Here is a 27,969-nt window from a genome sequence, read left to right on the forward strand (position 1 = left end):
CCATGTCCCCTGCATCGGCAGGCGGATTCTCAACCACTGTGCCACCAGGGAAGCCCTAAAATGTTTTTTCTTTTAAAGATGAAAAATCAAGTTTTGAAAGTTTAGAGTTTGCTCCGAGATCTTGAATTTATGTCTAGAGCTAGTAGACATGCTTTGTCAGTTGTACTTTGTCTTTTTGCTTCTTTTCGGTGTCTCAACCTGGTGGAGACAAAAGCTATACTGTTCATCTCTGTGACGAAATAGAGGTCACATAGAGGATACAGCTTTGGATCAGTGAGGGACCAGAAGGAATTCAGCTTTCACTTTGGCTAGGCTTATTTGCTTTTGGAGAGATGAATTGATTTTAACTCAAGACTTCAGCCACTCTTTGTTTTCTGTATTGTATAGAAACCTTGCAAAACATAAACCAAATTATTTTTTTCACCAACTCTTATTAATTTGGAAACCTGGAGAAAAATAGAATAATACATAGAGGGGAATTGCTTGGCGGTCCAGTGATTAGGACTCTGGGCTTTCACTGCCATGGTTCCGGGTTCAGTCCCTGGTCGAAGAACTAAGATCATGTAAGCCATGTGGTGCAGCCAAAAGGCAAAAAAATACATAGAACACCCAGTATAACATTCATGAGATTCACCAATTGTCAGCATGCTGCCTTATTTCCTCACGAGTAGATTCAGGATAAACGTTTTTGGCAAGAAGTCTACAAAGGTGATGTATGTACTTCCTGTGTCATGTCAAGAGCCATGTGAGGTCAGGTTGTCCCACTTATTGGTGATGCTAAGTACGATCACTTGGTGGACAAGTGGTGGCCGTCAGAGCTCTCCATTGTAATAGTACAGTTTTCCTTTTGTAATTAATAATAATAATCTGTGAAGTAATAACTTGAGACCTTGTATACATCCTGTTCCCGAAGAACCTTTCACCCAGAGGTTTTAGCATCCATGAAAAATCTTTACCTCAGTCATGTGCAACATGGTCATTGGAGACAGGAAAGGGCTGAAAAGTTGTGATATTTTATTATTCCTTCTGCATTTATTGGTTGACAGATTTTTGTAAAGCCAGGTTTCCCCCCCATTTCTCTTCCTCTTTAAGGTATCCTTTGGACTCATGGATTCCTACTTAGTGTATTATAATCCATTTCTATCATTACTCTTCTTAATGCCCTAAATCTAATCATTTTAATGAATACATAGACGTTCCATTTGAACAGAAAATTACATTGGTTTTAAAGTGCTACATTTAATTTTTAGCATTACTAATTAATGTTTTTCACAGAATATTGAATATATTTGAGATACTTTAGTTATCATAATTGTAGTTATCATTAGCCATAGGGAAACACTGCTGCCCTTAATACTGCTGATGTCTTGCCCAATCACATGAGAAAGTCACCAGTCCGGGACAAGCAAGGGCAGCCAGAGCCTTCTCCATTTGGCACTGTGGCTTAAGAGTAGGCACTATATTGTGAACATTTAAGAAAAGACAATGGGAACTGATAAGGCCCAAGAAGCATTGCATTTTTCTTCTTTTTAAACTTTTTATCATGGAAAATTTCAAAAATCTAAAAGTAGGTGGAAAAATACAATATAATCTCATGTTTCCATCATCTAACTTGCATAATTTATCCATGGCCAATCTTATTTCATCTATCTATCTATCTATCTATATTTTTTTTGCCGTATGAGGGCCTCTCACTGCTGAGGCCTCTCCCGTTGTGGAGCACAGGCTCCGGACACACAGGCCTAGTGGCCATGGCTCACGGGCCCAGCTGCTCCGAGGCACGTGGGATCTTCCCGGACCAGGGCACGAACCCACGTCCCCTGCATCGGCAGGCGGACTCTCAACCACTGCGCCACCAGGGAAGCCCTCATCTATATTTTTTACCCACTTTCCCCCTCAATGTCATTTTGAAAGAAATTCCATATATTATTTACAGGTGTAAATGTTTCAGTTTATAAAGCTAACCTAACCACAGTACTGTTATTATCATACCTAAGTTAACAATAATTCCTTATAATTAAATGTCCAGTCAGTATTCAGATTTCTGAAGGTCCAGTAATAGTTTTTAAGCTATTTTGTTTGAATCAGATCCAAGTAATTTACACACATTGTGATTGGTTTTGTGCCAGCTGTTTCATAATTTACGGCTTCTACCTCCATTTCTTTCTCTTTTTCTTGCTAGTTGTTGAAGAAACCAAGTTGTTTGTTCCATAGAGTTTTCCACAGTCTGGGTTTTACCGTTTGCATCTTTGTGATACAGTTTAACGTGTTCTTGTCACCCCTGGCTTCAGAGGCTCTCTCTTTCCTTAATAAAATGAGAACTGAATACTTACAGGGTTTGGCTTTGGGTGAAAGATAGGCAAGGTCAGCACCCAGATCCCATTTCTCTTTATTTCACCTTGCACTTTGTAGGACTCACTTGTCTTATTTTGGCTGTCCGGCATCTACTCTGATAGACTCTGAATGCTTTGGGGGAACCACCTTTCCTCTGAGTCGTGTTGTCTTGGGGGAGGTCGTGCTGTTCCCTCTCTAGAGTGCTAAGAGGGCCCACCTCTCTGCTCCTAATGCCTCCTGGGGAAGGCTTGTGACCCAGGTCAGCTGATCAAGCTTCAGTCCTGGACTTGGATTCTAGAGCAAGGACAGGAGGGGAACAGTGAGGTGACGCATCACTGCCAGAGGCAGTGCCCTTCGCCCTTCGTGCTGCATGAGCATTGCTGTGTCGCTGCCGCTTTATGTCTGGAGCTCCCCTGGCTCTTGATTGTTTTCTTAGGCTGTTCCTAAGCTTTTTATTGGAGCTGTGAGCTCCTACTATTATTCCAGTAAATCCCCGTGGGCTTAAATAAACAGAAATAAACAGTACACGTTGTTGCCTGCAAACGGGATCTCTGAATGATGCAGTGATTGGCATTAAACAGTTGGTGTTACAGGAAACACGTCCCCAGAGAAATTTGGGAACTGGGGCTGAGTTATCTCACTGAGTCAGGTTAGGCAGTGAATCCAGGTAGGAAATCTAGCTGTCCCTGGCAGGCACTTGTAAAATAGCTACCCCATCTGGTCACTTGAAGTCACACACGCAATTTCCAGCAAGGTTCTGGGCAACCAGAATGGGAAGAAGTCAGGATGGTGGGGTGGCTGCTTCTGACAGCAGTGAAAGTTTAAAGCAAGTAAATAACGTATTCAAATCTCCAGACCAACCTACAGAAACCTAAAGAGTGTCATTTCTTACAGGTAGAGAGCGCTTGGCAAAAGACAGATGTGAGTCTCCGGACTTAGTACAGCTGGTGCAGTTACCGCCCTGCCAGGTTTAAAGTGTGAAAACTGGAGCGCTGTGTAGGACCCTGAGAACTAAGGGGGAGTATGACTGAGGAAGGAAGCAGAGTCTTCACTTAGAAGGAAGAATTCACTTCACTTAGACGTCGTCCTTTTTTTCCTTAAGACTTTCTTCACCTGAGGGGTCAGTGTATCAGGGAAGCCAGTAAGCCTCTTGCCCCGGTGCTCTTTATTTCCAAACCCAGAGCTAGTGGTTAGAGCCCAGCATGCCCCCTGGAGGCCAAACCCAAAGAAATTTAACATGTAGAAAGAATGTGGGGACCTTGCCAGTTTATGTCTACAGGAATTTCAGGGACATGTGAAGGAAGAGATCTTGAATGTGCTTTTAGATTAACAATATGATGCCCTTACACAAGATAATTCCAGATTCATTTAACTCAAGAAAGTGGATGTGTTTTTAATAATTTCCAAAACTGGATTCAACACAGGCCTATACGGAATGAAGATGAGATGCCAGAAGTCCTTCGTGTCGTGCAGAGCAGTGGTTCTCAGACTTCTTTGTGCATTAGAATCATGGGGCAGCTTTTAAAATCACAGATGGCTGGGTCCTGCCCCTCGAGTTTGTGATTTGGGAGGTTTGAGGTGAAGCCTGAGAATCTGTGTTTCCAGCAAGTTCTCAGGTGATGGTGATGCTGCTAATCCAGGGACCACACTCTGAGAACTGCTGGTATAGAGGGAGGAGATCAAATGCTTTGAGAGGAAGGAAGGTTGGAGTAGTGCGCCGATGTAAATCCCCTATTCACTGGCCACCTAACTGTCTTTCGCCAGACAAGCTGGATAACATACGTTTACCAAGGCTTTCAGACATATATTAGTGCTGGCTTCAAAGCCCTGATATAGTCTTTCTTGTTTAACATTATGGAGGTGTAATTACCTAAAACAGATGTACCCACGTAAAGTATACAGTTACATACACTTTGACAAATACACGTATACAACTGTATAAGCACCACCAAACCACCCCTAAAAGTTCTGCCCTGTCCCTTTTTACCCCTGTCTTTCCTGATGCGAGCCCCAGGCAGACACTGATCTGCTTTCTGACGTTGTAGATTAGTTTTTTTTTTTTTTCAAGAATTTCATATAAGTCATACAGGGGCTTCCCTGGTGGCGCAGTGGTTGAGAGTCCACCTGCCAATGCAGGGGACACGGGTTCGTGCCGTGGTCCGGGAGGATCCCACGTGCCACAGAGCGGCTGGGCCCGTGAGCCATGGCCGCTGAGCCTGCGCTTCTGGAGCCTGTGCTCCATAACGGGAGAGGCCATAGCAGTGAGAGGCCCGCATACTGAAAAAAAAAAAAAAAAAAAAATAGAGTCATACAGTATGTAATTTTTTGTGTCTGGCTTCTGCTTTGTATAATGTTTAAAAACTTATCAATGTTGAGTAGTTTTGTTCTCTTTTATTGTTGATTAATATTTCATTATATGGATATAGCAATATTTTGTCTACTCATTCATGTATTGAAGGATATTTGGGTCATTTCCAGTTTGGGGCTATAATGGATGAAGCTTCTATGAACATTTATATACAAGCCTTTGTATGGACATCTGTTTTCATTTGTCTTGATAAATAACCTAGGTGGCATTGCTGAGTCACATGGTAAGTGCATGAAAATTCCAGGTGCTTGCACCCTCATTAGTACTTGGTCTTGTCACACTTTTTAAACTTAGCCATTCTAGAGAGTACATGGTGGTATCTCATTGTGGTTTTAATTTGCATCTCTCTGATGACTAATGGTGTTGAGCATTACTGTGTCTTTGTTTTGTGAACTGGTTTCTCAAATCTTTTGCCCTTTCCTCCACCTTTTAAAAGGTACAGCCAGTCCCCAACTTACGATGGTTTGGCATATGATTTTTCGACTTTTCCATCGTGCAAAAACAATTGGCATTCAGTAAAAACCATACTTTGAATGTTGACTGTGGCTCCTTTTCTGGGCTAGCGAAATGCATAGATCCTCTCTTGTGATGCTGGGCAGTGGCAGCGAGCAGAGCTCCCCATCAGCCACGCCGTCACAAGAGTGAACAACCAGTGAACTTACAACCATTCTGGACCCAGACAACTATTCTGTTTTTCACTTTCAGTACAGTACTTGATGAATTACGTGAGATATTCAACACTTTATTTTGAAATAGGCTTTGTGTTAGATGATTTTGCCCAGCTGTAGGCTAATGTTGAGTGTTCTGAGCACGTTCAAGGTAGGCTGGGCTAAGCAGTGATGTTCGGTACGTTCGGGGTATGAAGTGCATGTTTGATTTAGGCTATTTTCAGTTTATGATGGGTTCATCTGGATGTAACCCCATCATAAGTTGAGGCAGATCTGTAGTTTGCTTACTTCATTGAGTTGCAAGAGTTTTTTTTTTTTTTTTAATGTATACTGGATATAAAGCATCTGTCAGATATATGTATTGCAAATACCTTCTGGAGTCTTGGCTTGCCTTTTCGTTTTCTCATTGGTGTGTTTCAAACAGCAGAAAATTTTAATTTACATGAAATACAATTAATCTGAGTGTTGGTGTTTTGTGTCTTTGGCATCCTATCTAAGGAATTTTGCCTAACCCATGATTATAAAGATTTTCTTGAATGTTTTCTTCTGGAACTTTTATATCTTAACAGTGTTGTCTTCTAATACATAAGCACATATCTTTCCATTTATTTAGGTTTTCCTTAATTTCTCTCAGCAGTGTTTTATAGTTTTCAGTGTATAGGTCTTAAACATATTTTTTAAATTTGTCCCTAGATATTTTGTGGGTTTTTTTCAATACTATTTTTAAGTGGTATTGGTTTTGATTTTGATTTTATTAGTTGCTTGTTGCTAGTATGTAGACATAGAATTGATTCTTGTACATTGACTTTGTATTCTATGACATTACTAAGTTCATTTATTAGTTCTAGTAATTTTTTTTTTTTTAATGAAGCTTTAGAATTTTCTGTGTCATGTCATATGCAGGTAAACGGCTTTACTTTGTCCTTCCCCATCTGTATGCCTTCTTGCCTTACAGCTAGGACTTCCAGTATAGTGTTGAATAGGAATTGTAAGATGGGGTATCCTTGTCTCATTCCCAGTCTTAGGGGGAAAGTATCCAGTCTTTTTACTATTAAATATCATGTTAGCTGTATGGGTTTTTTTTGTTTGTTTTTGTTTTGTAGATGCCCTTTATTAGCTTGATCCTAGGTTCTTGAGAATTTTTATCATGAATAGATGCTGAATTTTGTTAAATATTTTTTCTGCATCCATTGATATGACCATGTGGTTGTTTTATCCTTAGTCTGTTAATAGGATGCATTATTACATTAAGTGATTTTCAAATATTGAGTCAGCCTTACAGTTTCTGGATACCCTCACTTCGTCAGGATGTAGTATCTTTCTTATATATTACCTGATTTGTTAATATTTTCTTGTGAATTTTTTGTTTATGTTCATAAGACATATGAGTGTGCAGTGTTGAAATAACTTTCTAGGCCCAAGATGGAGCTGCTCCTGCCTGGGTGCCACATCAGCAAACCAAAACTTAGGTAACTTTTGTGTCCATAAATTCTTCCCTTGACCAGAAAGGCAGTATATCCAGTCAGCCCATCCCCAAATGCCAAACCAACTCTGGGCTTTACACAGTTGGTCCTTTGTATCCACAGATTCCACATCTTCAGATTCAACCAACCTCAGATAAAAAAATATTTGAAGGGGCTTCCCTGGTGGCGCAGTGGTTGAGAGTCTGCCTGCCGATGCAGGGGACACGGGTTCGTGCCCTGGTCTGGGAAGATCCCACATGCCGCGGAGCAACTGGGCCCGTGAGCCAAAATTACTGAGCCTGCGCGTCTGGAGCCTGTGCTCCGCAACAAGAGAGGCCGCGATAGCGAGAGGCCTGCGCACCGCAATGAAGAATGGCCCCCGCTCTCCACAACTAGAGAAAGCCCTCGCACAGAAACGAAGACCCAACACAGCCAAAAATAAATAAATAAATAAAGCAAAACTGTCAACAAGTAAAAATAAACACTATAAAAAAAAAAGGGCCTCCCTGGTGGCGCAGTGGTTGAGAGTCCGCCTGCCGATGCAGGGGATACGGGTTCGTGCCCCGGTCTGGGAGGATCCCATATGCCGCGGAGCGGCTGGGCCCGTGAGCCATGGCCGCTGGGCCTGCGCATCCAGAGCCTGTGCTCCGCAACGGGAGAGGCCACAACAGTGAGAGGCCCGCATACCGCAAAAAGAAAAAAAAAAAAAAAAAAAAAAAATTGAAAAAAAAATTCCAGAAAATTCCAAAAAGCAAAACTGGAATTTGCCATTCCAGCAACTATTGTATTAGGTATCATAAGTAATCTAGAGATGATTTAAAGTGCACAGGAGGATGTGCATAGGTTATATGGAAGTACTGTGCCATTTTACATGAGGAACTTGAGCATCCATGGATTTGGGTATCCTCAGGGGGAGGGGGAGGGAAGGGTCCTGGAACTGATCCTGAGCGATGACTTTTCTTGATCCGTGTTCTTTATCCTATAAAAAGCTTCCTGCCTTCCACTCCGTTTTGCCGTTCTCCCAATGTAGATTGTCCCCTTCATGAAGTGTTAAAGTTTGTATCACCTAACTTGTCTTTTTAAATTATTATTTTTTTTAGGAATAGTTTGCTTTTCTTGTCGTTTCTTTGTCTGGTTTTGTATCAGGATAATGCTGACCTCATAAAACAAGTTGGGAAATGTTCCTTGCTTCTATTTTATGGAAACACTTGTGTAGAATTGATCTGTTTGTTCCTTAAATGTTTGGCAATGAAACCATCTGGGCTATGTCCCATCTTGATCACATTCTAGCTGCATATCATTCCCAAGAAAGCTGTCTCTAAGTAATGATCTGTAGCCATGTAAGTCCAGAAACTTCTGTCAAGTGCAACCAGAATCAGTTTGACTCAAGGGACTACCTCACACTAATCAAATGAGACTGATTTTTTAAGCCTGAACTGAGCCAGGCGCTATAACAAGTGTTTTATATTAACACTATTTTATGTATTCTATAACCTAGAATCCCAGTAATTACAATGAGGGACATATCTCTCCAGTAACCAAAATATGTGTGTCCTCCACTGAGAGCAGGGGTTCAGCACACTACTGCCCTGGGCCAAATTCAGCTTGCTGCTTGTTTTGTTTATTGGAGCACAGCTATATGCATGTTCGCTTATGCACAGTCTAGGATGCTTTGTGCTACGACAGCAGGTAAGTGAGTAGCCGTGACAGACTGTGTAGCCCACAAAGCCTAAAATATTTACGTTCTGGCTCTCTGGCCACTTACAGAAAAAGTTTGCTGACCCCTGATCTAGAGCAGTGATTCTCAACCCTGGCCACATACTGGAATCACCTGGAGAACATTTGAAAAACTACTGTTGTCTGCCTCCCACTCCCAGCAATTCTGACTTGGTTGGCCTGGGCTGGGAGCTGGGCATCGGCGGTGTTTAAAGCTCCCCAGCAGTTCTGCCCAGCAGCCAAGGCTGAGAACCACTGGCCTAAAGTAAGGCTTGGTATTTGTATTTGTTAAACTGCCCGCCCATGCTGACTGTCTGAATGTGCATTTAGGGGTGAGAAGCACTTATCTAGAGCAGTAGTTTCCGGATCTGAATGTGTATCTGTCACCTGGGGAGATTTTTTTCATAGATTCTAAGACCCCACTCCAGACCAACTGAATTAGAATCTCCAGAGATTTTTAAAAAATTCCTTAGGTGGTCCTGATATACAGACATTTCTTTAAGAAAGCCTGAACTTAGGGCACCTTATTGTTATTAGCAAGATTTTTGGACACTGAGTGAGTAACCAGAGGATTATTTAGTGAGCATAGGAGTGGAGAAAAGGGGTTTCTTGAGTTGTGCAGTGCAGGCTATGGAGGATCCTACTGAATAGTCCAGCCTCATAGAAACGGAAATACACCCTCCCGAGTCATGAAAATATTTATTTCTGTTAGATATGGTATATCTAACCGCCCTTGTACAGTCCTAGATGAAAGGAACATGTTTTTCTTTTTGGTTCCTCTTTATATAGACACCATAAAAACAAGTCATCCATTAATATTCTTTGTTCAGATAATTAGATAATCAGGTCACATTACAGGAGGTTAGATAATAGCTTCCCCTCCACCCCTGCCACCCCATGTCTTGGCTAAATACCCCCATCAGCTTGCATGCTTCTCTAGGCTCCCGGCATCCCATTTACTAATTATCTCTTAGGACAGACTCTTTGGAGATGGCTAAGCCCATTCATGCTGTGTTCTTACCCTGGGCTACCCCAGTCCAGTCCCCTGATACACTTATTGCATCTCAAATGGTCTTTGCTCAACTGAGAAACTATCTGTTAATCCTCCCACTGTATTAAACATTCCCATGTGTGTTCTCTTCAGTTCAGGTGGAATGTGTAAAATCAGGGAAGGTTGAGCTGGAAGGGACTTTGTTATAGACCTTATTTAACCTCAAAAAAGTCAATCGGGCTTCCCTGGTGGCGCAGTGGTTGAGAGTCCGCCTGCAGATGCAGGGGACGCGGGTTCATGCCCCGGTCCGGGAAGATCCCACATGCCGCGGAGCGGCTGGGCCCATGAGCCATGGCCGCGGAGCCTGCGCGTCCGGAGCCTGTGCTCTGCAACGGGAGAGGCCACAACAGGAGAGGCCCGCGTACCGCAACAAGGAAAAAAAAGTCAATCTTATGGGCAGTTAGTTGGGTACTGGTACTGCTAATGTGTTTGGGGGGGTACTTTATACTCTCCTTGATACAATTCTCAATATTGGATTTATAATCTGTCACCCTTCTGTGAAGAACCTCAGCAGTGCCAAATCCATCTCTGTATAATACTATTGCTTAGTGGTAGCTGAATAACCATGGTCAGGTGAAGCCTGAGACTTGCCTTCCTTGTCCATAAAATGGGAAAAAGGAAGATCTACTTTGCAGGGTTGTTAAGAGGGTAAAATAACTTGACATAGCATTTTGTAAACCATAAAGTACTTCTTCTTTTGTTCTGGGAAGAGCATTGAACAGGAAGTAAAACAAAAATCAATCAATCGGTCAATCTGAGAATAGCCCAGAAGGCATTAGCTAAACCTGAAAGGAATGGTCTTGGAAAAAAGAATTTCTAGTCTTTTAAATTGTGAGTGCTATTTGCTGGTCAAACAATCATCGATTACCTTACAGGAAAAAGCCGTAAACAATGTTATGAAACAGAAGACTCTACCTACTTTCAAGAGATTACAGAGGAGTTAGCTAGGTGTACTTCAAGACATTTGTGTTCTTATGTATGGAAACTTAGAACATGGGAGATATTGAAGGACCTGTGACCATACCATAAACCATAAATGCATATGGGCTACATATTTTTCAATTTATTTGCAAGGCTGGCTTAATGACTATGGCATGGTATCAGTGGTTACTCTCATAACGCATTAAATATATAGCTTTAAATGATTTTTACAAGTGAAAACAAAACTCTGTTCATTTAGTTCAAATTTTATTGTGGATATAATGAGGAATCAAAGATTGTCCCTGTCCTCAGCTGCTCATTGTCTAGTAGGGGAACAAACATTACAAGACAAGGGAAAATGCTTGGATGGCAGTACCCAGAGAGCTGTGGGAGCCCTGCAGGGACGGGGGTGGGAGGTGGAGGTGGGCAGGAGGTGAGGGTAGAAATGTCCGGAAGGACACGGAGGAAGCGGAAGCTATGCCTTGGCTGAGACTTAAAAGTTTCAACGTAGGGAGGGAAGAAGGCCCCATGGAACCCTGTGTGCAGACAGGAGGCAGGAGAGGATGCGGTGTTTTCAGGGACCATGGTGGTCCCAGGATGAGTATAAGGCAGTAAGAGATGGATACCCTTTGACAGAAAGAAGGAGTGAATATTGACTCTATAAATACTAGTTACTTTACATCATGATTGCCTGTTTACTCAGTTTTTACATTTCTTTAGGAACTACTTGTAATCTTTTTTTTCAGTCACCCCTGTGTTACTTATGGAAATATTATCATGCCTGTCACTGATGAAACGTATTAGGAAAAGTGAAAACGTATTCATTAAAGTTCTTCCCTTTGAAGGATACTGCAGCTACTGAGAGCTTTGACTATCACTAACACCTTGATGGGCTCTAAAAAACAAAGCATTACCCAAGTAGAAGAAAATTATATTATGAATACTTGAAACTTCTATCATTTTCCTATAAGCGACTGACTCATCATAATTTTCAACAGTTATTCCTTCAAAATCTTTGAGCGGGGTCAAAAAGTCATTTTGCAGATGAAGAAACTGAGGCAGACACAGAGTTCTTCCTTGTCTTAATGTGAGAGACTGGAGTATATCAGGGAGATTATTGCTTTTGATTGTATCCGATTTCTTAGTCCCATCTTATACCGATACGTTTCAGTTTCTTTTGTAAATCCCAAAGTGGGAGGTGTCTTGAGATTTGTTCTTTCATCTACTGGGAGTATGTCACACGATCTTCATAAAGTGCTCAAAGCGCATGGTGCTGTAAGAAGCTAGAGCAGCAACTATTTCTCTGACTGTTTAGAAGGAAGGACTTGCAGCCTTGATTATTCATGAAGTGCTGATTCTGGAGCTAGTTTATACCCTTCAGAAGTCAAGGGTATATGATATGAGCATTTGGATTTTTTTTAAATCACAATTAATCATCTGTCTGAAGTGTCTTCGCTGGATTCTTCTTGTATAAGAAGGACATAGCTTCCCGCATTCCTGCTGGTGCACTTGACAGTACTGCCAAAGCAAGTAAGACATCGATTAAGGCAGTACATAAGTAATCTGTATTCCATCTTTTCCCTGGTTACATGGCTTTTAATAAATTATACAAAGAAGGAGGATACTGGTATTTTGAATCTAACAGGCTTATTATGCGTAGCTTTCTGAAAATAAAAGAATCTACATGAGTTCTTCCCCTTCCAGATCCCTAAAATGTCCACCTGTCCCATTGTCTACTCTGCATAGTCCACATAAAATAGTTGTAACTAAAGCTATTACTGAAGTTCATGTTTAATACCTATAACTGAAGCTAGGATAGAAGACATCAGGAAATAATGAAAATAGCATGTAATTTTAATTTTAAAAATATTGAACAGATTAAAAAAAATCTCAGAAGACCAACTACAGTTACACTAGATGCATTATTAAAAGCATAATGACCTTTGATCTCTCTGCACTAATTTTTCCAATTATAAAAGTTATATGTGTTCATACAGAATATTTATAAATATATGAAGAATAAAATTAAAATGATCCATTATTCTACTTCCCATGTAATACAGTTCTTATTAAAGTCATTTTTCATGATATGGATGCACCATCATTTACTTAACCATTTCCTGTTGTTGGCCATTTTGGTCATTAAAATATTTTTTGCCATAATGAACTTCTTTATATATAAAATTTTGACATTTCTGATCATTTCCTCAGGATAGGATTCTAAATGGGATCACTGGTTCAAATACCATGAATTTTTTGGGGAAACTTCTGATACATGTTCATGAATTGCTTTCCAAGAACGATAATGCCGAATAACACTACTCCCAGCGGAGTATAAGGCTGATGGTCTCATCATGTGCTCACTAGCAAAGCATGGAGTTTTAAGTTTGCCAATTCAATAGGTGATAGTCTCCTTCTAAAAAGATACCTAGTAAAAATAGCTTTTCATCACAGTTACAGAGGAACTGTAAATACTATTGTAGTCCATCTAACACGGATCTAGGTATCAGCATCCCACTGAGACAGTATGTACCGAGGTCCTACTCTGAATAAGACGCAGGCCAGCCCTTTAAGGAGTTCACAGCCATGGCAGAGTTTAAAGCCTGTGTGGATAGAGTCTGTCCTCCCTCCCTCACAGCCACAGCCCACAGTGCTTCGGGGAAGGCAGATGCCAGACCCTGTGCCCCACCTTCTACCCATCCCCATCACCCTGCTCTGCGGCAGCCGTGTGAAATGGGCAAGCCCAGCAGAGGCAGGTTAATGAGCTCTTAGCTCCATGCTTGGGCCCCAGAGAATGTGTCAAATATATTTGCTTGTGCGTTTTCACAACCACTTATCTAGTTGGTTTACACATTTTGTTCATTGAAAGGGAGAGGGAGAATACCTATTTCTTGTAAGTTGATGCCTCTGGTCTTTTCATTCTATGTACTATTCACAAATAGAATTTTGTAGTTTGTATTTACTTGGCTATTTACATTTGAAAAGGAAATCATCAAATAAGCCAACTCTCTGTAAAGGGAAGAGAATTCTTAATATCCAGTGAATGCTATCTGCTCTTGTCATTTACCCAAGAATCTGTATTAAAGTATATCTTCTTAGAGTAATCTTTGACCTTCAGGGGATATTATACTGTAGGAAATCATTGTTTGAATGTATATATATGTATACACATATTCATAGAATATATGTGTATTGAATATACATATCAATATATATGTACTGATTATACATATATATTCTTAGACACTAAATTCATCAGTTGTTCATATTTAAAGATAAGGGGGTAACTTCTCAGAGTCTCTGTCTAACCCAGTGTTTCCTTCTCTTAGTCCTGGTTGGCCACACCACTGTCTCTTTCTAAGTCTCCAAAATTATTGACAGATGTCTTCATGTCTAAAAGTTCTTGAGAAAAGTACATTCCGAGGCAAAACTTCAACAGACCTATGTAATTGTACTGGTGAGGTCAGGGAATTCAATCCATCTGTCCTTTGATAAAAGGATAAAAAGTAATGACATACCATAGACTGATGGCTGGAATTAGTAATAAAACAGCGGAGAGCAGAAAGACGAAGCCTTTGTACCAAGCAACGGTGGCTGAATAAATTCCGTTGAAAGTAGAAACTGCAGTGATCCCGCCAAGTGTTTCTAAGAAAGCGAGACAAGCGAACATGGTGCCTGTTTGGGGTCAGGGTGTGGAGGGAGAGAGAGAAAAGGCTGAGTTACAAAACAACGGACAAAAATAATGCAGAAAACGGCTACTCAGTGAAAAGTGCAGACCTAGGGGCACTGCTTCGTGAAGGAAAGCTACTCCCTCAAAATACCTGAGAAGGCAGTCACCCGTTTTGTGGGTGAAGAAACGGAGCTCAGGAGTTCTCCCTGGACCTGGTGTGAGAGGAGCTGGAATCAGTACTTCCAGGGTCCGTGCGGCAAAGCTAAAAGGCACTGGAAGCTGAGGCGTGTGGAATCTGCCGCATCTCCCGTCCCTGCTACAGCCTAAGACGCAGCCCCACCTGCCCCTGAGGTTCGCGGTGCCACCTTCCGCTCTCAGTCCCTGCGCTAATCTGGGACACACCTGCAGGGGCAGGATGGCTCCCAGGCAAGCAACGTCCCACCCGCCGGCCCTCTGAAAGGTCAAGTCAGATCTGGCGAGAGTGACAGGCAAGGCGGAGAGATAATCTTCTTACCATACATTCTGCAATTTGAATTTGATCTCTTCCTCCAGAGTAACAAGAAGTTCAGTCACACAAGATTCCTGTGTGACTCATCAAGTAACTACGTAAGTGCCCGGTGCTGTAGTGAAGGTCATGCCACAGTCTGACATTGAGTGATTCTTTAAAACATATTTTTCTGTCTTACGTGCTTACAACTGGCTCCCCTCTGAGGGGACTCTGCTGTCCTTCCCGCTTGCCACACGCTGAGTGTGGGAAAGGGCAGGCCATGGAGCATTGCTCAAGAAGCCTGAAATGGCTGCAGGGTCGGCCCAAGCTCACAATCAGAGAAATGGTCATTATTCTACAAGTTTTGAGTTTAGTCTGGAATCCAAGACCATACTGACTGAAGAGTGAAACTTCCGAAAGACAGCTGGTCATCTTGATGTGTTTTTTCCTCTTTGTCAAATCCTGTATCACTACAAATGTGGCTGTTCTCAGCTCTCTGTGGCTTCCGTGGCATAAGTTCCTACGTAGTTTCTGCAGACTCTTCTTAAGCCATTGCTTGTTCCCTACTTTGCCGAGTTTACTTTTCCATGACGAATTGTAATATATTTTTCTTACAGACAGTGCAAATCCTGTAAATAATTGTGTTTGATTGGACTGATAGGAAGGAAAAGGGCAAGCTTGAGGACCCAGCTTGGTTATAGTTTACACGTCTAGACTCTAACTTTCCCCACGGTCTTGATCTTTTAGACTGTGTATTGATTTTTATCTATTTAAACTTTCACTTTATTAAACATATTCTCATACACTGCGCTTCAGAGTCTTCACTGAACAACAGGACACATGTTCATAAAACAAACATCTCTCTGCAGAATGCTGGGTTATCAGAGATGTGTCTTCTTTTGACCAAAATGAAAGTTCTGTCAATGTCAAGGGCACATATGCTTTTTTCACTGCTGTGTCCCCAGGGCGTAGCTGTGCTGGCACCTGGTAGACATTTAATATATATTTGTCAAATGAATGAATAAAAGCTTCATTCAAGGGCAATTACCAGTCATCAAGTAGCATATGGACTTACTGCCTCTATGATTTATGACAATAGAGGAAGTTAGTTTAATTGGAAAGAAGTTCTCCTAGTTATGTATCTACGTTATTGTTTCATTTTATTTCTGATCCCTTGCTACAGCCGGGGACAGGTGGTATGGTGCTAATCCTATTATGCAGCCGCTTGAGTCCTTTCTTGTTGGGAACTCGGTCAGGCCGTGCTGTGTTCTGACAACCATCTCGTGAAGTAGCTCTAACTTGTTGCTGAACTTCCCTGAGCAGCACAACTTATTACTTCATTTCTTTTTAGTGCGAAATTATATTCCGTTGGACAGACACACCTCATTTTGTTTATTCGTCAGTTCATGGACATTTGCATTGCTTATGCTTCTTGACTATTACAGATAATGCTGCTGTGAACATGTGTGTACAAGATTTTGTGTGGACATGTTTTCATTTCTCTTCGGTATATACCTAGGAATGGAATTGCTGAGTCATAAGGTAGCTCTGTTTAACTTTATGAGGAGCTACCAAACTGTTTGGAAAAATGGCTGCATCATTTTACATTCCCACCAGCAGTGTATGAGGGTTCCAATTTCTCCACATGCTCATCAACACTTCTTATGGTCTATCTTTTTCATCTTGGCCATCCTAGTGGGTCTCATTGTGGTTTTGATTTGCCTTTCCCTGATGCCTAATGATGTTGAGCACTTTTTCATGTGTCTGTTGGCCATTTGTACATCTTCTTTAGGGAGATGTCAATTCAAATCCTTTGCCCATTTTTTAATTGGGTTGTCTTTTTATTGCTGAGTTTTAATAGTTTTTATATATTTTGGATACAAGTTCCTTATCAGACGTATGATTTGCAAATATAGTCTCCCATTCAGTGGGCTGTCTTTTCACTTTCTTGATGGTGTCCTTTGAAGCATAACAGTTTTTAATTTTGATAAAGTCTAATTTATCTATTTTTTCTTTTTTTGTTGTGCTTTTGGTTTTGTATCTAAGAAACCGTTGCATAATTCAAGGAAGCAGGTAGGTTTTTACATACTGTAGTTTTTATATTCCTAAGTGGTTTTCCAATTAATCCTCATCACACAATCTATAAACAGCTGTGTGAATATATAGCTACATCTTACGAGTGGAAAAGAATGAAGAAATATATTTTCAACCTTATTGAATTATGCAGTCTTCTCCAGTGTTGACTAAAGTGCCATAAGTACAATAGCATAATTATGAATTATTCATGAACAATTGATATGAACATTTGCACCAGGCTAAGACATGGAACAAAAGAAAGCTCCAAGGTCTCATAATATTCGTATGATCAAAGGAAAAGGAGGTCAACCACAGATGCCTAATATCTAACAAGTACCCGGTTCTAACTAGAGATTTAATTTTTGTTTTCCGTCTGTACTGGTTATTCTCTGCCCTCCCCCTCAGCTGTTTGATCTTCTGTGCCCTGCTCTGTGCTCGGGAGGCTGACCCCCCGATACTATGACTTGGACCTCCTTGGACTTGGTCGTGGGGTCCAGGGGGAGACAGCTGTGCGGGTTCTCCTCTGTTCCCTCCCTCCGTGGGCCGTCCTCTCCTCTGCGCTGCCCCTCCCCGAAGTCTCTTGATTGAATCAGCTGAGTGGGAGGCTGTTTTCTCTAGGACTCTGACTCAGGCCCAGCTCTAACATTTGTGGGATCCAGCGTAAGAATACAATTAGAGGCCTCCAAGTTCTAAGTATTTAAAAGTTCTAATTCTGGGAGTTCCCTGGTGGCCTAGTGGTTAGGATTCTGGGCCTTCACTGATGTGGCCTGGGTTCAATCCCTGGTCGGGGAACTGAGATCACGAAAGACGTGTGGCGCAGCCAAAAACAAAAAGTTATAATTCTGACTAACAGACTGTTAACTAAGGTCTGTTCTGTCTCCCTGCTCTGAGGAAATACCTTCCTAACGATTTGGAGGTCAGACACAAACTTAGAGTTCTCAGACGTTGTAGAGCTCCATGTGAAACATGACAGCCCTGGGAGAGCTGGCCCTCACCCCCCAGTCCCCACCCAGCCTGCAGACTGCAGCCACCCACATTGTATTCTACCTCTTGTTCTGCTCAGAAAGGGTCATTTACACGTGGGTGTAGACACCCCGCCCTGCAATTCCAAGGTTGGGCCAGACCCTCCTGTAAAGAGTCACCCTTTGGCTACTCCTTTGGTGTATAGGAGAGCACACTGGGGTCACAGTCTACCCTCAGGAGAATGGGTCTGAGGAAGAGGATCATCAAGGCATTCACTGGATGTGAGCTGTTCAGCTGGGAATTATGGGGACCCACGTACCCTGAGTGTAGTCTAGAAGTGGGGAGTGTTGTGGGCTCCCAGGGGGCATATAGCCTGGCCCTGAGGTCTCCTCTCCCCTTGGGGCGGAGCAGCTCCAGAGAAAGCCCTCTAAAGCACCAGGCCCCGGGCAGGGGCTCCCTTGCTTGAATATAAGCTCTTCCTAACACAGACCTTACCAATTCAAAAGGAGTTCTGTGCAGAAAAAGGGTTGTAGAATATCCTGAAGAATCAAACACTGATTATACACAGATATGAATTGGTACAGATCATAGATTCATTCTATTCCTTAAGCAAATTAAACTCACCTTGTTCAGTAGAACGAACCACTTTTGATATCATGGACCGTAGAACAGAGAGTGGCACAACAGTGAAAAGGAATGGCAGCCTGACTGTGAGAGGAATAGTCGGAAATTACTGGCTGAATCAGAAAACTAAGGGTTCGTTTTAAAGGTGGTACACTTAATCTCTAAATACTTCATTTTCTATAAGCATCTTAACTCATTGCATCTAACGGCTGAATTAATTAATGGTAGAGTTCTGTTTAATGAATTAAGATAGACTATAGACAGGTCAGTTTAAGATTACTCTCAAGTTTAAGTTTACTCTTAAATTCTTATTCTAGTGCAGCGAACAAGAGTTCATGGAAGTTACAGGTCCAGATCTATATAATCTGCCACTTGAAATTGATCTGTTCCCCTAGTTATTATAGGAACGTCATGTTTAGCAGGTTGCGACTGTTGATAAATTTTTTGTTTTCTGTTTTTGCTCTTTCAGACTTGGCATTCTCATTGTTAAAATTCTTTTATTATATTGATCTACTTATTGGTAAATTGGTTTCTTATCTTCTTGCTTGTTCATCTTTGTGGCTGAATAATTTCACGAACACAAGTTGCCTCTGCTCTTAAATTGACCCTTAATAGTAGCATTTTTAGTTATATGACAAAATGGTAAGATATTACATTTGCAGACCACTTTAAAGTTTTCAACATGTTTTCACATATATTAACTTACTTGGCGTTGGCAACTCCAAGGGAAACAGGGAGGGAGAACTGGCATTTACTGAACCCTCGGCATTGCGCTAAGTGATTTACAGTTATCTCTTCTAATATTCGTTATAACCCTCTGAATTAGGTACCACTATGCCCATTTTATAGATGAAAAAGCAAGGGCTCAGAGTAGTTCAGTAACTTGCCCAAGGTCACTTAGTGCTGTAGATGGAAATTAAGCCCAATTCTGTTTGGTCACCCTGCTTCCCTGCAAGATAGCAAGAGGTTAACACTGCCTTTGTAGAAAAAGACTAAATTGGATCTTTCTTGAGGTCCCACTTTAACAGATCCTTTAACCCTTTCAAACACAGTATCTCACTCAAGCCCTAGTTAAGGAAGCAGTCCTATTTGCCAGAAAGTGATTCATCAAAAGCCAATTCATGAAATGACCAATTTGCTGAAAGATCAATTTGCAAAATCTTCTTGAATATATTCAATGAATTTTTTTAATGTATCTTTTGAGTATACTTTACACAGTTGTCTTAAAATTGTAGCCTTCTTAGCATCATTTTAAGAAATATTCAAGTTGGTGAATGCTATTTTGAAGGACTGATTCACAAGAAGAATGTTCCTCAAAACAATTTTTTGGCAAATATGCAAATTTGGAAAATTGTGGTTATTCAACTTTTTTTTTTTTTTCTTTAAAGTCAGTTGGTTTTCAGCTTCTGGCAAACTGGCTTTAAACAAATTACCTTTACTTGAACTAAAATGCATTAAATAGAGAATTTTGTATTAAAGTTTCTCACCCAACAGACTAAATTCATTTTATGTAAACATCAATACACAGTTCTAGGCTACATTTGTAACTTACCTAAAAACATCATCAATGTTGTTCTGGCAAAAGCAGTCATAGCCATTCCTACCATGGTGGTAAAAATTCCAATGAAGGCCATGTGAATATCTTCCATACAATAAGAAAAAAGCCATATTCCTAGGAAACTACTGAAAAAAGAGACACTACCCAAAGCTGATCCATAACCTATTAAAACTTCATCCCAGCAGAGTGGTGAATCCAATTCATAAAGGATAAAAATGGGGGAAATGCCAACTGTCACGAAAAAATAAGTGATCATTGTAAAAAGCAACAAACAGAGCAAAGATCGTTGCTCACCAGAATTATTTTTAAAAAGCATGTAAGTTCGGTAAAATAAGTTTTTAAAGCCCTCAGTCCATGATATAGAAACATTCTGAGATGAAGGCTCTTTCATCGAATCCTCAAGAAAGAATAAAATATAAATCAAGTTAACAGCAAGAGCCATAGTAGCAATTAAAAACGACCACACAAAACCTAGTTCTCTAATAAAATAGCCAGAAGACAATCCTGTTAATCCAGTGACAATTCCAAGCAGGAAGTCAATTATAGCTATTCGAATTGTTCTTTGTTTCTTTTCTTTACATTGATCAACTATGTAGGCAAAAGAGGCTCCCAGAAGTGTGGTGTAATTGCCACAAAGTGCACCCAAAAAGGTAGATGCAATCAAAAGCTGGATTGGAAAGGCAAAATAGGAAAGCAAACAGAGCCAAGCACTGTTTGCAAGAGCACCAACAGAAGACAGAATCAAAGGGAACTTCCGTCCTCCGTGGTCACTATGAGACAGAAGCATGAATGTAGACACGAGACCAGGAATTAACCCACTTATGTCCATCTGCAGGTTAAAGAGAGACACTTTTTTCTGGACTTCCTGCAAAGAAATAAAAAGAAGACAAAGTGTTTACAGAGGCTTATACAATATGCCTAAAACTACGCTGGTACATACTTGTTCTTGACATTGCCAGTAGGTCAGGGATGGGGGATCTCTAGTCCAGGGGTTTGATATAGCTTAAATCTTCACCCAGTTCACAAAGCAAGTATCAAGAGGTGATACAATCATCAGTGCTCAGTCACAGTATTCAAGTACCACAGTGGAGACGTTAATCCATAAAAATCAGAGTGTGTGTACTGGTGTATGTCTGACGTATACAGAGGATCCACAGAACCCAAGGCCTCGGGGACGGGTCATGTAATGACTTCTCTTTCTTCTGTGAACAGTTAGCACGAAGACATCATGACCACTGTTCTAAAGCAAGAACGGTACCTTTCCCATGATACACCTTTCTGTCTACTCTAAAGGGGAATGAATATCACATGTAAACATCGTATCTGATAGGCCTTTAGTTAGATAGAGCTCAGTTGTCCTTTTCACGTGTCTCCACAAATATTCCTTTATTTACTAAAAATTAAGTTTATTTATTATTATTAATTTATTTATTTACTAAAACTCAAAGAGGAGCTTTGTATTGACTAAAGATGGTAGCGTGCCATGAACTAAGGAGTGAGCTAAACTCAACTTTCCTGAGGCCCAAAACAACTACGTACACGTGGATTGGCAGATGTAACAATCGTTACACTAGGTATTTGATAGGAAGAACTTGGGGTGATTTAAAAGCATTTTCTTCTTGCCACTTCTCTGTATTTTCCAAACTTTATATTAAAGGATATGTGCCGTTTTTAAAATGGGGATTACTAAACTCATTTTAAAAAAGACTTATTCATGTAATATTTAGAAAGTACCTTAAAAACCACAAAAATATCACAAAAATATGATGAACCACAAAAATATCAGATACGGAATTAATGGTTTTTTTAAAATAGTGAGCCTATTTTTATTTTTATATATTTATATAATTCAGGCCATTCCATGTTGCCAGGAAATGTTGTGGTCACTCAAACCCAAAACTTCAGTCATCTTTGCTTCTAGCCTTTCCCTTCGTCCATGCCCCCCAACACAATCTATCCTGTCCCCCTAAAATTTCTCACTTTACCTTCTTGATGGTCCCATAGTTGCCACTTGGATGACAACTCCCATTGGTTTTCACCTGGACCACCCTGGCATCTAACCGGTCTCTTCATTGAATTCAGAATATAATGTCAGTCTTACCACTTTGCGGATCACAGACACTGCTGCTGGGCACGTGCTGCAGGGCACCACAGCACACTGTCGGCACGTCTCTCACCTGCTCAGAAGCTGCAGTGTCTCCCCACTGCCTGGGAAAGTCCACACTCCTTAGCCTGCTATTTAAGGCCCCCGAGACGTGGCCTGATCTCATCTTCAGCGTTATCCCCACTCCCCTCCCAGATACGGTCTATGTTCCAGGCACAGTCCATAGTCAGGTCCCACTTAGATTTCCCTGAAATTCCCAAACAGGGGTCATCACTCCTTTTTCTGAACCTTCTCATAGAACAGTTATCATTCCCCAGCTGTACTTTTTTGTGTGTTGATTAAGAGCTTGAGCTCTGGAGTCAGAGGAATCTGGATTCAAATACAGTCAGTTCTGTACACCACAGTTTGAGTGGTCTTTAAAAACACACATCAGCTTGTGTCACTCCTCTGTCAAACCCCCAGTGGCTTTCTTACACTGGAATAAATGCAAACTCCTTGCCACGGCGGGGGGCAACCCCATGTCACGGCGCCTCTGATTCATCTCCCCTTCCTCACTCCTCTCGGCCGACAAGCCACGCCACAAACCTCCATGCCACTTGCTGTTCCCTCTGCCTGATCGTCGCACAGCTCACTTCCTCAGTTCAAAGCCACTTCCTCAGAAGGGCCTTCCCTGACCATCACTCAATCCAAAGCAACCCCACTAATCCCCACCCAACGCTCCAGCCCCTTATCCTTGTTGTTTTTTTCCTTAGAGACTCACAGGCTCCTTGACAGGAGATTATATTTTATTCGATCTGTGCACTGTGTGACTTCCCTGCTACAACCTAAGCTCCTGGGTGGGGTGAAACCTGTCCTCTTCACCATAGTATCATCAGCTCCAAGAACAGGGCTTCCAGGGAGGGTAGGTACTCAGTAGACAGATTGATTAAATGAAGAAACCATCAAGTAAAATAGGCCTCTGTAACTCGCGTGCTATGTGTGATCCTGACCAAATTACTTATGTCTGTAGCTTCTTCATCTGACCAGAGGGAATGTCAACAGTCCCAATCTTGCAGGCTGTCAGGAGACTTAAAATTAAAGTCAACATAAGGTGCTCCACACAGGGCCCTCGTACAGTCAGTGCTGTTTCATTTTTACTAGGTTAGATCTTTTGAGCACATCTTTGTATCTCCTACAGATATAGAAGCCATCAAGTAAATATTTATTGAATAAACAAATAAAGGAAACAGTTATCGTTTACTCAACTCCTCAGCACGGTGTTCCAGTGTTGGGGCTCCTCCTCCCACTTCCACGCCTCCACCTAAGTCCTGTCCTCTCCTTTTTCCCTACTGTCACCCCAGCCCAGTCTGTTACACAGACTACTCGCCTCGTCTGCAACCCATGTTGTGAAATTCAGATCTTAGCAAACTCAAAGCATAGTTCAACCATAAAGCAATGTTGAGACAGAAGAAATTGTGTGTGAACATCATAAACTCTGGAGAATTATAATTATGTGTTATGTGTTATATTAGGGTAGATGGGAGAAATCAGAGTGAAAAAAAAAGCTATTCCCTATACAAGATTGAACTGAATGACAAGGTACTGAGACAGGGATAAACTAAGGAAAGTGCTATCAATTTTAAGGAAGTCACCATTTCATAGGCTAAAAGGCATATATTAATTCCAGTTGAGCAGAAGGTGTTCCTTATCTGCTGGTAACCAGGGATTGTGTTATTAAAAGGTTTATAAATAAATTCCTGAGCAAGAACAACTTCATGATCTATTGGGTAACCCGAAGTTGTCCCCTCCAGCGGCAGAGTCCCTATCTTGAAAGGTGCCTGAAGAGAACAGGCCACAGTGGCCGGTGTAACACTTCAAAACCAATCATTTACAAGGGAAGGAGAGGGCGGTAAGGGGCTTAAAAATTCCTTCCTCCACAAAAGTCAGTAGACATCCCAGAATTCCCTACTCTCTGCCCTTCGCCAAGAGTTCCTTCCACAGCCTTGCCACTTTGTTAAGAGGCCTTTTAGAGATTAATCTCATCGCCCAAGAGAAGTATGTAGTTGTACTTACAGTCACAGGGCTCAGAAAACTTGAAGATTTGAAAGATAGGTTAGATCAATATCCATATGAATATATATGTTATATATACCTTAACCCGAGATGGATTGAAAAATATGACTTTCATCCAAATAGACTTTCAAAATGTTAAATATAAGTGAAATTGCTCCAATTATTCTTATATTTGTACCCTGACATTCATAATACTATCTTGCATCCCAATACATTTGTAAGTGTGTATATTTGTTATGTGGGAAGGTTAAATAAAAACGGCATAACAGAGGTTCAACATATTGTATTCGTACACACAATTGATCTTCTGGGAGAGCGGCAAGAAAAATCTGAGCTGAAAACATCATTTATTTGTTTTATCAGGGGCTGACCCTGTGCTATGACATCTCTTATTTTTAGGGTTACAAGAACAGTCCACAGATCTCTAAGTGGAAGCTCACAGAACAGGGAACATTGTTCTTGGATTTAAAGGGGGCAGAATGTTCTCTGAGAAGCTGAGCAGGGACAGGATCCAGGGAAGGGGCCAGAAGGAAGTGTTACTCTGTGCTAAGGAGCGAGTGGTGAGTGGGTCGCCACGCCCTGTCCCAGTTGCGGGTGGGATGGTTTCTAGTTCCCCAATCTGAGAAGAAGCACCTGTAGCCAGCCCTAGTGCGCCGACGGTAAGGCAAGGATCTAGGGCGCTATGTTCTCTTGAACATTAATCCAGTGAAAGAGCAGTCAATCGATTAAAACATTTGGCAAAAATCTTCAAAATGAGACCCCTGCTCTGGGCAGTGGGGGGCGTTCAGCAGCTGGGTTAGGCAGGGAGCGGGGCCAATACTCATCACCTGCACAGTCACAGAGGTCACCAAAGCGCTGGACCAAGGCCCGTCTCCCGTCACCCTAGAGGGTGAGGACAGCCGACCTCTCCAGACACTCAAGTCCTCTCCTCTGTCCCTCCCACTGCTCCCAGGGGGCTGGTGAAGGAACTCACAGAAGGAAATGCAGAAACGGATGCGCCTCTGGAACCTTCTTACTCCCTGGAGATTATATACATGTAACAGGAAACATTCTTAAAGGGAGGCAAAACCAAGAGGAGAGCCCCTTGTTGGCCCTTCTGTTTTTATGACCTCACTCCAGGCCAGAACCTTGATATCTGCATGGCTGTTCAGAAATAATCTGTTCTTTTTTCCATGGGTGCAGCTGACTCAGAGTCCCTTAGACTCTTTTCATCTTTTGACTGGGGAAGCAGCACCACTCTTTTGCCATCACAGAGTATTCCCAAGGGGAAGAGTTCAAAGTTTACAAGTGTGGTTGTTCTTCAGGCATTGGTGTGTGTGTGGGGGAATTTCCCAATCTAGATGCTCACTCTCCTTTGCATTTGGACACTGGTAGACTGTTAGAGACCGCCTAAGGGAATGGAGACTGGCGACGTACCTCCTGGGGAGGAGGCTGGACGTGGGGAAGGACAGGCTCTGGAGCATCTGGCTGCACATGTTCCGGGTCCTCAGAGCGCAAGTGGGTGCTCCCCACCCCCATATCCTCACACAGGTCCTCCTCAGCGCTGGGGGGTCAAACTGATTTGATACCACCGAACGATGGATGACAAATGCCACCCTCACCCCATGACAGACCCCGGCGCCGGGCCCACAGTCCTCAGGGATGGGCCACTTTCTGGGGTCACTGAAAACTGGGTCATGCCCGTGAAGCGGAAGTGGGTAGGGAGGAAGCGAGCAAGGGAAAGGCAGGACCCACGCTTCACCCCACCCCTGGCCACCAAGTACCATTCCAGACTACCCTGTCCCAACTTTCAGGCTTTCCGTGGAGAAGAAGAAAGGAGACAACCACGGAGGAGATGAGACTGCCCTGACATTTTCTGAGACAAAGGAGAAGAGCCAGTGTCACAGAAGAAGGAGGGGGTTTTAAGTAGAAGAGGCAGATTAAAGGTGTCAGGAAGCTTCAGACAGAAAGGAGAATAAAAGCTTTTGGTTTGGGACTTAGGGGTTTTAGGGTGACCCTTAAAGAGATCAATGTATGAGGAGTGCACTATCCTCTTTCCTTTAAAATCCTGTTGCACATTCCCTTTTTAATACATGTTAGGAATAGTTTAACTTCTTACCTCCTGGAATGTGGAAATTGGGCTGCTTGTGTTTTTTGCACACTCGGAAACATTGCTATCGGGTGCAATGCTGTAGTTGCCTGTTTCCTCCCATACCCTCCTGTACACATACTGTGTTGTCAGTGGAGCAGTCAAAGTCATAGCAAATACACTAAGGCAAATGGCGGGTTCCACAAATGGAATCTTCATCTTGCTTGCGTAGGTAGCCGAAATTCTATTAAGAAGAAAAGGAGAGAGAGAATCGGTTGCACTCTTATCTGAGAGGCTAGATTTTCAATGATGGGGAAGTTAGGGGAATTTTGTGGAGTAAACAAGCAAACTAGGGAACAGAAAGCAGTAAGCACTTCCTAAGAAAATAACTTTCACTTAGGAACAGGGTACTCCGTAAACCTGAGACTGTCATACTTAACCATGTTTAAGAGCTGGACCTTTAAGGACTCAACCCGCCCTTGAGATGATTCTTTAAGATAGTCTTAATAAGCTGTCTACCACTTGGGCTATCCAGTGGTCACACTACAACTCCCACACTGAATACTGCCAGCTGGTTTTCATAAGGGGAACAGTGAGGTTGCTCTGGGGACACGACAATTACGTAATTGTTTATTATTGATTTTGCTGCTTGTGGACAGCAGACAGGAAGGGGGCCTTTAAAAAGCAGCTTCCAATCGTAAGGGTTTGTTTATGTTGTTTTAACTCACCCCACGGTCACAGTCTTCCTGCCGAGCTAGGCGCGGGTCTGACCGTTTTCGGGGCCGGAGTCTCGGGGGCTGTCTCCTTTCAGGGGCTGCCCTGCGCCCGCGGTGCCTCCTGGGCAGCAAGCGCGCACGGAGGCTGGGTCTGCGCCGCCGCGCTGGGATGGGAAGGGGAATTGCCGCTGAATTCGACCAGATGCACAGGTCGGGAGACCGCAAGCCCTGATTTTAAAGCAAAATAGGAAAGCGCACTTCCGCGTCCAGAGTGACAACGGTGACAGTTTACCGCTCAGCCCTCGCTCAGCTCCTGCGTGGCCCTGCGGGCTCCGCCCGGCGAGCTCCCGCGGGGCCCGTGCGCCGGGCAGCTGCTCCCTGAGCCGTCGGCGGGCTGTCGCTGGGTCCGCGGCCCGGCCTGCCCTCGCGGTGACTCAGCCGCGCCAGCCGAGCATCGCCTCCGGCCCAGGAGACGGGCCTCGGGGGTGCTGGTCCCCCGCCGCCTGGGCGGTCGCTGTCCTGCTTTCCTGCGACTGGGCCCCTTGGTCGGCACCCCCGCGGGGATTGGTCCGCTCCGACGTCGCTCCCGAGCGCCCGCCCCCGGAGGCCCCGGTGGGGCCGCCGCAGGCGGCAGCCCCGGGCTCGTGCAAGGACTCTGAGGTTAGAGAGCTTTTCTGGGTCCGAATACCGCTTCTCACGGAAGCACACAGGAGGTTTATTGCAGAAGTAACATTTTGGGAGGCAGGCTACTGTAGCATCCGTGCGGGCCAGGCAAGTGCTCAGAGAAACGCAGAAGAGGGGGACCGGGTAGGGGCGCCCGTACCTCCGGGTAGGGGGAGAGTGCTTCTGGCAGCGTTAGCCGGGGTCTGGAATGTGGTCGCTGGCTCTTCTTGGTGATGCAACCTTGGGCTAATTATTTCATCTCTATGAACGTCCATTTCTTTATCTGTCAGGTGGGCATTAACAGCCTTACCGGATCGTTGTGATGAAACCCTCGAGGTGTGCATACAGCACATCCCCGGAGCAAAGGAGGGACAGTACATTCCCCCCAGCAAGCCCACCAGGAACACACCTGAAGATGAACGAGCTGGATTTACTACTTGTAACGGGGAGGAATGCATTCACAGGGA

The 27,969-nt window shown here is 42.8% G+C and overlaps 1 protein-coding gene across 3 annotated transcripts; it reads right to left on the minus strand.

The window, feature by feature from the left end:
• Positions 1–10,595: 10,595 nt before the first annotated feature.
• SLC46A3 (solute carrier family 46 member 3) lies at positions 10,596–27,360 on the minus strand. Of its 3 annotated transcripts, none has more exons than XM_082602622.1 (6): positions 26,852–27,359; positions 26,154–26,367; positions 19,894–20,764; positions 18,342–18,425; positions 14,040–14,196; positions 10,597–12,039 (listed from the first exon to the last, which is right to left on the minus strand). In XM_082602622.1, exons 2-6 carry the CDS (start codon positions 26,340–26,342, stop codon positions 11,955–11,957), a joined length of 1,386 nt encoding a protein of 461 aa, XP_082458748.1. In that variant the 5' UTR covers positions 26,343–26,367; positions 26,852–27,359; the 3' UTR covers positions 10,597–11,954. The 3 variants fall into 3 exon arrangements, with proteins under 3 accessions (XP_082458750.1, XP_082458748.1, XP_082458749.1); XM_082602623.1 differs by lacking the exon at positions 10,597–12,039 and adding an exon at positions 12,068–12,185 and having other exon boundaries at positions 26,852–27,360; XM_082602624.1 differs by lacking the exon at positions 18,342–18,425 and having other exon boundaries at positions 10,596–12,039; positions 26,852–27,360.
• Between the last annotated feature and the right edge of the window lie 609 nt (positions 27,361–27,969).

The sequence above is a fragment of the Mesoplodon mirus genome (assembly GCF_964341445.2).
Source record: "Mesoplodon mirus genome assembly, chromosome: 17".
Classification (NCBI taxonomy): domain Eukaryota; kingdom Metazoa; phylum Chordata; class Mammalia; order Artiodactyla; family Ziphiidae; genus Mesoplodon; species Mesoplodon mirus.

Bases quoted from the DNA above. Each gene is read 5' to 3' on its own strand.
- SLC46A3 (XM_082602622.1), bottom strand. From the start codon at position 26,342: ATGAAGATTCCATTTGTGGAACCCGCCATTTGCCTTAGTGTATTTGCT. The intron at 20,765-26,153 runs GTAAGAAGTTAA...ATTTCTTTGCAG, and splicing joins CAATTTCCACATTCCAGGAG to GAAGTCCAGAAAAAAGTGTC. The intron at 18,426-19,893 runs GTAAGTTACAAA...TTCCTCTCACAG, and splicing joins AACATTGATGATGTTTTTAG to TCAGGCTGCCATTCCTTTTC.